The sequence below is a fragment of the Chelmon rostratus genome, chromosome 1 (genome assembly GCF_017976325.1).
Source record: "Chelmon rostratus isolate fCheRos1 chromosome 1, fCheRos1.pri, whole genome shotgun sequence".
Taxonomy (NCBI): Eukaryota; Metazoa; Chordata; class Actinopteri; order Chaetodontiformes; family Chaetodontidae; genus Chelmon; species Chelmon rostratus.
Window position 1 is genome coordinate 23506254 of NC_055658.1, and position 13853 is coordinate 23520106.

At 38.8% G+C, this 13853-nt stretch overlaps 1 protein-coding gene and 1 non-coding gene across 3 annotated transcripts; one reads left to right on the top strand and one right to left on the bottom strand.

The window, feature by feature from the left end:
• The first annotated feature begins 207 nt into the window (after window positions 1-207).
• Window positions 208-12290, top strand: gnb5b (guanine nucleotide binding protein (G protein), beta 5b). 2 transcript variants are annotated; one of them, XM_041934478.1, is made up of 13 exons: window positions 208-269; window positions 1139-1289; window positions 2645-2756; window positions 3984-4120; window positions 4294-4335; window positions 5511-5587; window positions 6180-6312; window positions 9018-9161; window positions 9365-9456; window positions 10252-10300; window positions 10734-10830; window positions 11119-11285; window positions 11685-12290. In XM_041934478.1, exons 2-13 carry the CDS (start codon window positions 1164-1166, stop codon window positions 11694-11696), a joined length of 1188 nt encoding a protein of 395 aa, XP_041790412.1. In that variant the 5' UTR covers window positions 208-269; window positions 1139-1163; the 3' UTR covers window positions 11697-12290. The 2 variants fall into 2 exon arrangements, with proteins under 2 accessions (XP_041790412.1, XP_041790421.1); XM_041934487.1 differs by lacking the exon at window positions 208-269 and adding an exon at window positions 395-480.
• trnap-cgg lies at window positions 6679-6750 on the bottom strand. The gene has a single exon. It is a non-coding gene; the product is annotated as a tRNA-Pro (tRNA).
• Window positions 12291-13853: the final 1563 nt, after the last annotated feature.

Below are 13853 nucleotides of genomic sequence, written 5' to 3' on the forward strand. Positions count from 1 at the left end.
CATGCAGTTTCAGGTAATCCTGAGGACTTTTAAATATTAAGTCAGCAATATGGAGTGGATAAGACTAAATGTAACTTTAAGGGCCTTGCAGGTAATTCTGCAGTGACATACGAAGCATGGAGGTGAAAGCAGAGTCACAGCTTAAACAACTAAGAAGCTTACTGTTCCCTCTCTGTCCCTCGCTGACAATCCTCTTCACTGGAAAAACTCATCTCCGTTCTCCAGAGACGAATACCTGCTCGACAGAGCCTGGAAGATTCTCTTGTGAGGTAAGATTTTATCGTCGGTGTGTCTGGCTGCTATTTGTGGAAATCATATTTTGCAAACTGATGCTGGTGTGTTTTGTGTTCACACGTGGGTTCGAGTTGTGGAATCCGTTGTGTAAATGTCAGTAGAGAGACTTCAGGTTGTAACTTGTGATAAAACCATCAGATTTAGGAAAGGACAGATGGAGATAGACTCTTTCCAGTTTCTGCTCAGGTATTTTCTAATAATCTTCATATATTATCATGTAATTGTATCATATTATGTTGATAATGAATGTGAGAATGATGATAATGAACTTCAGTGTCTTAATTAGGCTGTAGTTTTCTGATAGTTGACATTTTTAGCAGCTGTACAAAGTGAAGGAAACAACACATGTCAGTAGCCTGTTACGGTATTATTTGCTCTTACAAGGTATACAATATTTATGTGTGAATATTGGAAATAAATGCAATTAGAAAACAAGTTACTTCACATAGTGTAGTTCATGTACAGTAGTGATGAAATGCAGATTTGTAAAGTGAAAGGTCATAATAAGCTGTCATTTGATTTTGCAAAGTGTTTATCATGTCGGTTACAGTACTGTGCTCCCAGTTCCCAGAATAGCTGTACTGCACTCCGCTCCTGTGGAGCTCAGAGAAGGATCAGGCTGGAGTAGATTACCAACTACTTATCTCCTAGGCCACACAAACACACACACACACACACACACACACACACACACACACACACACACACACACACACACACCAAGTGGTCAAAACTCAGTCCAGACACCAATAAAACAAAACACCTCCGACCTGTAGCCTTGCTGATTGAATCAGTGTGTGTGTACGTGTGTGTGTGTGTGTGTGTGTGTGTGTGTTTTCCACAGGGTGTGTTGGTGATCATCTGCAGCCATGTGCGACCAGACATTCGTGGCGGTCACTTTTGGCCCCTGTGAAAGCTGTGGGAATGCCAGTCCTCTTATGAACATCTACATTAAGAATGACCCCATCAACTACTGCTCCTTCTGTGTGGAAATGGTACGTGTTGTTTTCGGTTTTCTCGTCACGAGGCGGCTGCTACATCATCTCAGTGCAAACTGTGGCAGCGGTTGCAGTATCTGAACTTTTTTTTAGAATATTTCATTTGAGGGGACATAGTGTAGACCTAACAACAGCTGCCAGTTTTAAGATCAAACCAAATTACTTATTGGTTAACAGTTTGAATCTTAGTACAATTGTACAATTTGTACACCAACCAATCAAAAACAATTGACAGATAATTATTAAAATGAAATAAAAGAGTTTAAATGCATTCAGGTCTGCACATTCTTTCAACCCTGTAGCCCTGAAGTTACAGGCCTATCTTCCTCTTATGCTTATCTATGAATATGAATGATGCTAACAGCAACGTGTGAGGCAGCTGCCAAGCGCCTACATGTGAAGGGATCTCTAGCTTGATGAGGATCACTCACTTGCACTGTGCAACATCTGTTCAGCTGAGGACACACCACTTAGCAGCGCCTTTTGACATGCAGCTATATTAATGTATCTGAAACACACACACACACACACACACACACAAAGGGAAATACCGCAACATTTTTGCAAGAATAATACAAAAAAAGTCATTGTGATTGAACTCATCATGTCATCACTCTTTTGTAATATATCCTCAGTCACATTGCATTTTACGTTTTGTTTAATGGTAATTTAAGACTTAATGTGAATTATCTATTTGAAGAAACAAGCCAATCAAAATGAAATGAGTTGAATAAATTTGTTGTGGGAAAGGGAATTGATTCAATGCTTGGTTCAACTATTTTGGGGTATATGATTATGCGTTAATGATTGTACATCATTCCAAATTTTAACTTGCAGAAAAGGGCAACTGGTTAATTACTGAGCAAATATTTCATAAGTAATAATAATAATCACAACAACTTCGTATAACTGTGTTACTCAATATTGAGGTGACACACTATCACAACATTAGTGGAGTGGAAAAAATAGAGTATATTATCAAAAGCTCAAGGGTCAGAAAAAGTTATGGATTTTTTTTTTTAATGTTGAAAAATTGAAAGTCTTCTTCACTAAATGAACCGCGGGAATGCGCGTGACAGCTCCAGGGTCAGTGCGTCTACAGGCCTGTTAACATGCACATGGAGGATGGAGGGATGGAGGGAGGTGGAGGCTGACAGGCTGAAGCACAGCGCGAGCTCACTGTCACTGTGACACGCGCAGCAGCATCACTGTCTCGCTCGAGGGCAACTGACCGCTAACGGCCCCGTTCCCCTCCTCAATTTCCCCCGTTTCTCCCGTGTCTTCCCGCCCCCCTTTCCGCTCCTTCCTCTTCTCTGTTCCGTGTGTTTTCTTGCGGTTGCTGCCTCTCAAAGATGGCTTGTCAGGGGCTCCAGAAAGGGGAAAGCCTGACGACACTGAAGAGGGAGAGCGAGACCCTGAAGAAGAAGCTGGAAGAGGAGCGGGGCAAGCTCAACGACACCGAGTGTAAGTATCCATGAGTGAATTAGGCTAACGAATAAAACAGCTATTACTTCAGTCAGTCGCATTTTTGCTGAAAAGCCTCGTTCTTTACTTAAAACGTGACTAAAAGCCTGACAGCTCGTTTTCAACATTTAAACAACCGCTTTGCTTCTAACGGTTAACTTCATGACAGTTAGCTGAGTGATGCTCATTGTGAAGTTGCCATTGAAGTAGCCTGACGTTACAGTATGTAGCCTACAAAGTTAAATCACTTTTTTAAGCGTCTCATAGTGATGATGGAGTTGTACACAGCTTCTGTGAGTCTTCAGACAGTGGTGGTATGTACATTAAACCCAGTTGTAAACACATTTACTCAAGGACTCTACTTGAGTTCAAATTTAAAGTACATTCGGCTACTTATCTCCATTAAATTCACTTCATCACGTTTCAGAGTGAAATATCATGCTTTGTACTCCACTATATTTTTCTGACAGTTAATATTGAGCCTAGCTGTTAGCAACTTTACAGAATAACACTTTACATACAAGATCTGTGAGCATGTTATAAAATATGATGAATTGATTATAATTAAGATTAACCTGGCAGATTTTATGTAAAGTGGTTAAAATCAGCCCCAGTTTGACTTGCTAGTCTCATTGTCAATTAATCTTTTGACTATTTTCTCATGAATTGATTAGTTATTTGGTCTATAAAATGTGATAAAATGGTGAATAGGGGAGTAAAGCAACTTGGAATTATACACATTTAAGAAGCTGGAGTCAGGGAATTATGACTCAAACCGATTAATCAATTATCAAAATAGCTGTCAATTAATTTAGTTATTGGCGAATAATCAATCGTTGCAACTCTACTAGACACAATATATGCTGCTTACATGTTTAAATATCAGTAGTAATACACCAACAGTATCTTATTGAAAAATATAGCAAAGACAGGCACCATTGTGCTGCGTGTTCATAGATTCTTTTACTTTTGATAATTTAAGTATAATTTGCTGATAATATTTCTAGTATTATAGTACTAGTTATATTATAGTAACTGTGCTTTTATTTAAGGTTTTAAATACATTGTCATACGTTGAGGTATTCCTACTTTTACTTAAGTAAAGGATCTGAGCTCTTTTTCAACAATTGCTAGAAGTCAACATTTCTCAAAAACCTGACACTGAATATTATTTGCCTGCAAATGTGTGTTTGTTTGTGTGTGTGTGTGTGTGTGTTGGTACCTCAGTGCACCAGGTGGCAGAGAAGGTTGAGGTGGTGGGCGCTCTCTCCATTAAGACCAAACGTGTGCTGAAGGGTCATGCAAACAAGGTGCTGTGTATGGACTGGTGTAAAGACAAACGTCGTCTCGTCAGCTCTTCCCAGGTATACACATGCACACATACAGATTTGAACATGATAAGATCAATATAGTGCAGTATTATCTAATATTAATTCAAATGTATATTTGATATGACAATGTTCATTTTTATGCTATATAATTCTATAATTGATGCTCTGTTTATTATTTTATGTAATACTGTTTTTTTCTAATTTAGGATGGAAAAGTGATTGTCTGGGATGCATTCACTCTTAATAAGGTGGGGTCTATGTGGTGCTTTTGTACATAAGAGAATGTGTGAACTTCTTTGAGTAATAAATTGCCATGAATTAAGGGTCTATATATCAAAAACTTAAATGAATGAAAAAATGAGTTTTTTGGACATGAATAATAGACTCAAAGGTACAGAAAATCCCTCTTTCAAAATTCCATTTGGAGGAGTTATATTATTATTATATTCCTTTGTGGGTTTTACTTACAGTATATAACAGGAGCCAAAGTGAGGAGAGATTTGTGCATATGCTGGTGACATATTCTTACCTCAGTAAATTTGTACTTGAAAGTCAATAACTTTTTGTAACTAACTCTAACTGTAAGTAAATAATCATATGGATTGTCAAAAGGTACTAAAAAGGTACTAAATGCTAAAATTTAGCGAACATGAAGAAAAAATCAGTTAGAATATGATCCACTAGATCCCTAATCCAACAAAGCAATTCAACAAGTTCTACAAACTCCGGCTCTGATGAAAACAGAATTTTGAACTCTGTTGGATGTTTCTTACTGCACTGGGACTCTCAGTCAACTGAGCTACTTTTTTATGTCAATAATGTCATCATAAATCAAAAGGTTGTGCTCAATGTCCACCCAAGGGAATGAAATACACTAACAGTCACGTAAAACTATCTTGAATGAATAGGACTGTTACTGTGAGAGGCTTGGTTGCCCAATTTAACCTCACCCTCTTCTCCACTCAGTTATGTAAGGCTAAGTGTTTTGGGTTTTTTTTTTCGTTTGCATGCTCAGATGGTCAGCTTCTCTTCACCTTTATGTCCTGGTGTTGAGTGGGTGGGTGGTTGGGATCATCCTCTGCTGCCATATTCCTCTTTGAAAGAGGGCACAAGACGATCACATGAAAAATATGCGTTCATAGATTATCCATCCATCTGTCCCCTGTAATGACTATATGTGTGTGTGTGTGTGCGCCTGAGTGCACTTACATGGCAGCCAGGATTCAGCCGGGTTTAACCATCATGCCTCTTGATGGAGCAGACAACCACACTGAACATAATCCCTACTAATACTCACCACATCCAGGTTTACTGCAGCTGTATATGCAGTTAGTTTATGCTTATTAAAGACAGTGTAATTTCTTACAAATAACAAATTGCTCATATTGTGTGTGTGTGTGTGTGTGCTGTCTGTGGGTTACAGGAACATGGGGTGACCCTGCCATGTACATGGGTTATGGCATGTGCTTATGCTCCCTCGGGCTGTGCTGTGGCTTGTGGGTAAGTACAGAGATTTAATGCTCTTTCCAATAATCAACAACAATTGACAGCTTCAATGTCAAGTAAAGTAATAATATTTTGGACATTTTTACTGCAAAGTTATTACTATTATAAAAGAGAAATTACACAAATTGTAGAAATATTCCCTTACAGTAGTCAAGTCTAATTTAATGTAATTTATGACCCTGGTTGCTCTTTTTCAGTAATTTCCTGCCTCACAATCATGTAGTTTTATATTATATTAAATATATATTATATTTTTAATACACTATATAACAATTCATTTAGTATATAATGGCTCCTTTGATTGTGTGTAAATGTGTACTAAATGTGTATGTGTGGTGACTGCTACTTCTATTGGTCAGTGGCACTACATTAGATCCTTCTACGAATCTGTTTTATTTGATATATAATGAATCTGACACATAATAGAAGGAAGGAAGATTCATTTGCTTTAGTCACTCATTTCTCTGTCAGCCTTGATCACTGACGCAGTATTCAAAACCTAAAACCTGCATTTAATATTAAATAGTGAGTGATAACTACTAACTTCATAATTTAACCGCTGATTTTTTTTTATCTCCTTCAAAAGCGGATTGGATAACAAGTGCTCAGTGTTCCCACTGTCACTGGACAAAAATGAGAACTTGGCTGCAAAAAAGAAGTCTGTCGCCATGCACACCAACTATGTATCAGGATGCACATTCGTCAACTCTGACATGCAGGTGAGCACCACATACATGCCTGGTGAGATGTGAAACTTTTCTAATCTATTAGGAATGATTAAAATTAACCAAATTTTTCCCCTTGGACCGAACAAATATGGACTCTGAATAGATTTTGAAACAGTGTATATTTTGTTTCTATTTGTATGATTTGTAGATAAAGGAATTAATGCAAGAGGGAACATGGTTCAGCTGGTGGTCTGCCATGAGGTGAAGCAGCTGCTGACTGATATTCGTAGTGTTGCAGTTTGAAAAAGCCACATCATGGGCCAATGTAATCCTTTACAGTCTCTTCAAACTTTCTAGTGTTTCTATGAAGCCACAATCATTATTAGCAGGAGTCAAGCATTATCATTGTGATAAATTGGGCTCGTCCGGGATTTGAACCCGGGACCTCTCGCACCCGAAGCGAGAATCATACCCCTAGACCAACGAGCCATATATCATATCATATTTTCATCCCCTGCTGTCAATCATCATTTTAAAAATAATTGAGTTATTGAGATTTATTATTCATTGATGTACTAAACATCTATTTAGGGTCAATGAGTCAGCATCAACTAGACTGTTTATGTTGGCTGTGCCTACAACTTGCTGACTGGATGGAAGGGATGTATAGGGGACAAACTCAAAAGGAGAACATGAGAGAAACGGCCTGAGATACTTTAATAATTTACTCCACTCTGGCCCTCAGCAAAGCAGAGTTGCACAATGACAGAGGGTGGGGAGGAAGAGGAGATGGTAGGGCTGAGGAGGGGGCAAAAAAGGAGGAGGTGATTGTCCTCTATCCTGGTTATATTAATAGACACTGAGTGGCTTTTATCTAGGAGAGAGTGGAGCACACTAACCTTAGGGCAGAACATTTAACGCATAGACACGCACATGCATGTGTTCTGTCTTTCTCTCTCACACACACATCTGTCACACATCTCTCTCTAACTGCATCTCACACACAAAGGCACACGCATGCGCATGAGCCCACTATAACACTCACACATCCATTAGAAGCACAAAGCTTTGGACTACATTGTGTTATTCATGTTTTGACAGACTGGTTCCACATTACTTAAAGCCTGCTAACAGGAGAGTGAGGATGACATACAGTCATGTGTTGTCGCATCTTGGTGTGTATGTGTATGTCCAGCTGAGAGCAACAGAGCTGACTTGTGAGTTATAAGCTGTGAGGCATTTCACTAAAGACAGTTGTGTGTGGGATCACTAGATAATTTAAGGAAACCCCTGCAAGTATTTAATATATGGTAACATGCAGGTGGCGGTAAGCAAAATCACACTGCAAAGGCTCTCTGTTAGATCAGCGAGGTTCCCATCTGTGAGGTTGTGCGTGTGTCAGTAATTGTGGCTCCCTGATAATTGCATTCATGTTGAAACTGGAGCTACCTCTCAGTGCAGGCAGGATGTGGTGTGTTTTTGTGACTGAGGTCATCCAGCAGGAGCTCTCTAATCCACCAGCCAGCAGGGATGTCTGATGTCTGCATGTGTCTCTAAGTGCCCTTAATCTGTTTTCATCGGAGGAATCGCTGACATTTTGTCATTTTATGTGCTTGTTTGTATGTGGACACATGATGCACAGTGAGAGTTTTCTGTGTTAGTGGGGAGGTGCTGACCTTTTGTTAAATGTATATAGTGGGTGTCTTCCCTTTAATGCATTTGTAGATATATTATGTGCGTATAGAGTGCAACAGCTACAATCGCGGTGTCCTAAACCGTAGTCACATGATAGAATAGTTACAACAGACTATAGAAAGGAGATGTTGATGAAGCGGTTCTGTTTCTCTTAAGCCACTGCTGAGGTCAAAAGCATCACATGTCGGGAACTGAAATTTAATTTCAATGAACTTAGACTTTTCCATTGAAATTTTATTTGAATCACGTCAGTCATTCCGTGTTTATTTTTGGCTGTTTCATTTCTCATTTGTAGATATTAGAATTGAGAAATGAAAGCAAGGCCTGTAGTCAAAGTCATATATAAAGTAGAGAACAAATAAGTCCTTAAACTAGCAGCATTTAATATGAATTGTGTCAGCATTTGTAACAAAATACATGCTTTAAGTTCTCCAGAGTCAATCAGATCCTGCAGGTTTATTTTTATAGCATGAACAGTGCGTTTGTTTACAGTCACTCTGAAATAATGTGAGACATTTTTTTAAAATCACCATTTTTATCCAGGGTCTGTCTTTCTGTGACCACTAGCAGTGTTATATCCAACCTGATTGAGCCTAGTTTCACCCTATTGTCCAGCCGTTGTGGAGTTTCCAACACAATGCAGAATTTAGCCACCAAAATCCCTCTGTGGTGGCACTTCCTCCTCTCTAGTTTCGACAGTTTATGGTTCATTGGTGTACCAAAGCTGCCAGTGTTTGCACATTTCTAAGCTGTTGGTTAGTATCCACAGTTTCCTCTATAAATCATGCTACTGAGTTTTTAAAGAGACAACAACTTCCATAATGGTATGAAGTTTACTTCATTCAGATTAGGAAAATGTTACAAAATATACTAAATGTACATATCTTTCCCTTGCTCAAAAAGACTTGAAGAGAAAATAAGCTTTATGCTTTCATATTGTTGACTGTTTTCCCTTGTGTTTTTTGTATGTATGTTGAACATGTGTGGCGTGCCTGTGCTCTTGTATGCATGTGTGTGGTTGCATTCGTCCATGTGTATGTATATGTGTGTGTGTGTGTTAGCTCCTGACCTCCAGTGGTGACGGCACATGTGCCTTGTGGGATGTGGAGAGCGGGCAGCTGCTGCAGAGTTTCCATGGTCACACAGCTGATGTGTTGTCCCTGGACCTCGCCCCGTCTGAGACTGGAAACACTTTTGTCACTGGGGTGAGAGAGCGATAGTGTGTGTCTGTGTATTTGTTTGTAATTCATGTGGTCGTGGCAAGACCCAGTAACTCATGGTCCTTTTTGAATTTAGAGCTTTTGTGAAACACTGACAATTTGAAGAAACTGGACTTTTTACAAAACAGCAACAATGTTTATGCCTCTAATGTGTGTTTGTGTGCGTGTGTTTGCGTGTGTGTTATCAGGGCTGTGATAAGAAGGCCAATGTGTGGGACATGCGCTCTGGACAGAACATTCAGTCTTTTGAGAACCATGAGTCTGATATCAACTGTGTCAAGTGAGTCCAGCTCTTTGATATTATTCTTTTTAGGTGAGTTGACAGAGATGACATATAAAACTGAAAGGAAGTGGCAGTGATAATAAAAGTACTCCTACTTCTGCTACTGCAATTACAAATGGAGACCTAATTGTTTAAATTCCATCCTGAATCCTCAACATGCGTAATGAAAGAAGGCATTTCACCCACACATGTCTGTGCACATGCTCAACATCATAGAGGACATCTGAAGCACTTTGCTACCCTTTAATTTTTTTGTCTTTCATGAATAAGAGACTGTAGTGCACCTACTTTGGATTATGTTTTCAACTGAATCTGCATCTAGTCTGCTCTAAAATAACTTTCCAGTTGTTGTGGAAAAAGATTATAATTGCACTTTGGGAGAAAGTATTGGATTACAGTGCTTCAGGCAGGCAAATTCTACAAAATCTTAAACCATATTGTTGTGCTTTATTTCATCCTTCGTTTTTGAAATGTGATGCACTTTTGGTGGCATGCTGACATTTGATCGTTTCGTGGATGACTGTTTATTGAATGTGCAATAGCCATAAAAGCAGGGTTAAAGAATCTCTTCATTTTTCGGAAAATTAAGATGTTGAGCTGTTTTTTGTTATTTTTTACATTAAGTAGATTTGTTAATCTAATGTATTAAAAAGACCAAGACCAAGTTTCAGCCCTGTGATGCATTCAAGCAGCAGTATTATTCACTTATTTAAAATCAAGTTTCATATAGAAAGTTCACTGGTGCAACAATAAAGTATGTATCTACTTCTCCCCTCCGTCATGTGTGTTTAGGTACTTCCCCAGTGGAGATGCATTTGCTTCCGCTTCTGACGATGCCACAGTGAGTCACGTCATGTAACCTACTTCATCCATGTGTGATGTGTCTGCTGTATCCTGTGCAAGTTTATTAAATTGACATCCTCAGTGCATGTGTAGAAAGTCAGTTCACTTACTGGTCTTACTCTTGATGTTGGGATGATCTCTTAACTTTTTGGTAACAGGTATTTCTCAGATTTTGACAAAATTAAAAACATACCTAGACTGGTAAACTGCCTGGAACAGAATAACATCTGTCTCATACATACATCCACCCTTTCCTTCAGTTCCATCAGCAATGTGTACTGACAAGCCAAAGAGTAACCCCACCACACTGATGTGATACACTTGAACAGTGCCGACTGTAGACCATTCACAGACCTAAATCACTAGGGTCAAATTATCGTGTGCATCCTGTTTGTGTCTGTGTTGTTCCATGTTTTCTTGGTATTCCTCAGTGCCGTTTCTATGACCTGCGAGCTGACCGTGAGGTAGCCGTTTACCAGAAAGACAGTGTCATATTTGGTGCTTCCACTGTGGACTTCTCCATGAGTGGTAAGGAGTTTATAAAGAGCTTTCAGTTGAATCATTGTACCAGATGTGCTCAGTAAATGCTGACTTGAGTTAAAAAGAATACACATTCAGCTGGTTCTGTGACCCTTGCCGATCCAAAGCATGAACTGATGAGAAGGGGTGGTGATTCGGGACACTTCACCTCAATACACACTTCAATACAAATACATCTCTTGTTAGAGCTGTTTGATCTCTGGTGTCACAATTTCAACCAATCCTTTATCTGTCTCTACTACCCCTTATTTCAAATTCCCCACGTCCTCCTAACAGGTCGCCTGCTTTTCGCTGGTTATAATGACTACACCATCAATGTGTGGGATGTTCTGAAGGGAACTCGTGTCTCCGTCCTGTTTGGTCACGAGAACCGCATCAGCAGATTGAGAGTATCCCCTGATGGTACAGCGATCTGCTCGGCTTCCTGGGACAACACCTTACGGGTAAGCAGGAGTTCCCCTACGTAATTTGTTTATAACCTTTTTCATGCATAAATCACATCAACAGCTGGGTTTCATACATGCATTTGGAAAATAACATTGAGCTTTTTAATTATAGTAATGTATGAATTGTGATCATTTTTTAGTCCAGTGTATACATTCGGGTCATATGATAATTATGTTTTTTTAAAGCTAGGTAGGACTACTTACCTGGGGCTTGATGAGGAGGGGAGTCTAAGAGATAAGAGAAGATTTGTTATGGTTAAAATTAGGAACCCTAAATTCAAGTATGCAACAGGCCTATATTCTGGCTTGTATTTGCTGTTTTAGACAGAAACGGTTGTGCTTAAAAATTCTTGTTTTATGTTTAAACCCATTTGATTCTTCACATCTCTCATGCAGATTTGGGCCTAGAGTTTACATCACAGTTGTGATCCAGCGAAGACAGCACCAGCATTACGTGACTGCCAAGTCTGCAAATCCCTGCCTGAAATCAACACTACTTCATACAAACCTTCAGTGTGACAAACACAGAAGCACAAACACCTAAAATTTCTCTTCTGAATGAAAATATATCACCGTATCGTAACTGTAGGGTGGTTATTCATCAGGACAGACAGTTGGTCAAGTCTGGATTCCTAATCTTTGTTTTTGTTAGCTTCATGACCGATTATGTAATTGTTATTGCTAATATAGTGGGAAATAATTGTGAGCATAAAAAGCCAAAATGACTTGTATAAATCAGCAGCATGTGTCTGCTCTGCTATGTCGACCTGCAGACAATATGAGTGATTGTCTTTGTTAATGATATACATGAGTTCATTGTCACCTGTCCTGCGAGACTCACACCTGAAGATGTACATGCTGTTATTGTTGTTGTTACTCTGGCACTCTGCCATAGATATTGTCATGGTTATCCAAAGGAAGACAACTGTCAATATAGCAGCATATTTTTCTTATTTCAGTATACATACAGCTCAACAGCTTAGGTACATTTCTTGTGAGGAAAATAAAGAAGATTTTAAGTATTTTTGTTTGTTTTTGGTGTCTCTTCATGAACAAAATACAAATTCCTGTCAAGAGTTGGGTAAATCAGCAGATTTTAACTGAGTGCACCACACGCAGAGGCAGCCCAATTTACGTTTATCCTATTCTGTGGAAAAGGGAAATGTAAATAGCCAGCTACACAATGATTCTGTCATTGCAGTCTTGTGTTTAGCAAGAGTAGACTATCTGTACCCCAGATTGTTGTTATGAAAGTACACTTGAGCATGAAAGTGTTATTTCACAGAGCATTCTGTGTGTGTGTGTGTGTTTTTGAAGATTATATTCTGAGTAAGAAATCCCAAGAAAATCTTGTGCTGGGTGTTCTGCTTTTTTTTAAAAAGAAAGAAAAAAAAACAGTAAGAGGCTAGTCCTGAATAACACTATGCCATCAGGGGGTGCTGCTCTGAATCACAGATTTAACAGGAATGTTCTTCCAATGAAAAAAGTGTTTCTGTTATGTATTTATTTGAGAGGCCTTCGTGGGAGAAGAGCATATTTCTACCATGTGCTAAAGATTAGATCGGTCTATTTAAAATGTTTTGCAAATCATGCTGGCGTGCTGTAGTATTTTTCTAATATTGCAGGCATCCGCTATTTTCTATTTATCTCTGCATCATTTAGAAATCTATTAGCAGACTCTCAACACTATGTAATCCACCACAACAATTATCAAGCCTCCGCAATGACGATGCTACTTTGACCAAAAGATAATGCCCCATGGAAATGAATGGAACCAATGGCTGCCTAGAATGGTAATACATTGCAGCATGAATTTGAAAATCGCCAGTAAAAATGTAAAGTATGAATCAGCTAAACGCTGATGTCGTCCTTTGAGTGTCTCTGTGTGTGTGTGTGTGTGTGTATATATATATATATATATATATACATACATACGTATAATGGTTCAATTGAATTGTGTCTTTGCAGGTCTATAATATTTATTTTCTATATCAACTCCTATGTGTGAGAACATACTATTATGTCTCTGTTTTCATGACTTCGTCCAGTTGTCAAAGTGAGTCCTCAAAACACTATTGATCAGATCAGTCTCTTCAGCTAACACGTCTTCATGTTTGATTAACAATGGTCATAGGTCAGCCATCCTTATCCACATCATCACTTTACATATCACACATCCCCTGAGTGCTGAGAAACAGGAACTTAACTTGGCTTCTTCCCCTCGTGCCTTCTCGTCTTCGCAGGTTCCCATGGATGGTGGATCATGGCTGTGCCTACTGCTGAGGGCCTACTTGTTGCTCACTGATTACTATTATTAGCCATATTTCTGTTTGTATTTGTATTATTGTTATATTCATATATAAACTTACTGTACACATACAGTCTTATTTGTCTTATTATTACATACATATACTATCAGAACTGACCTGCCAATACTACAGCATGCTTGTCCCTTTCACTGTGAAAAGAACCTACAAGTTAACATTTGAAGCATATTCCTGTGAGCTCATCTTATTTTTTTATTTTTTTTTTTGGAGGGGGGGGGGATTTTATGTCAACACTTGA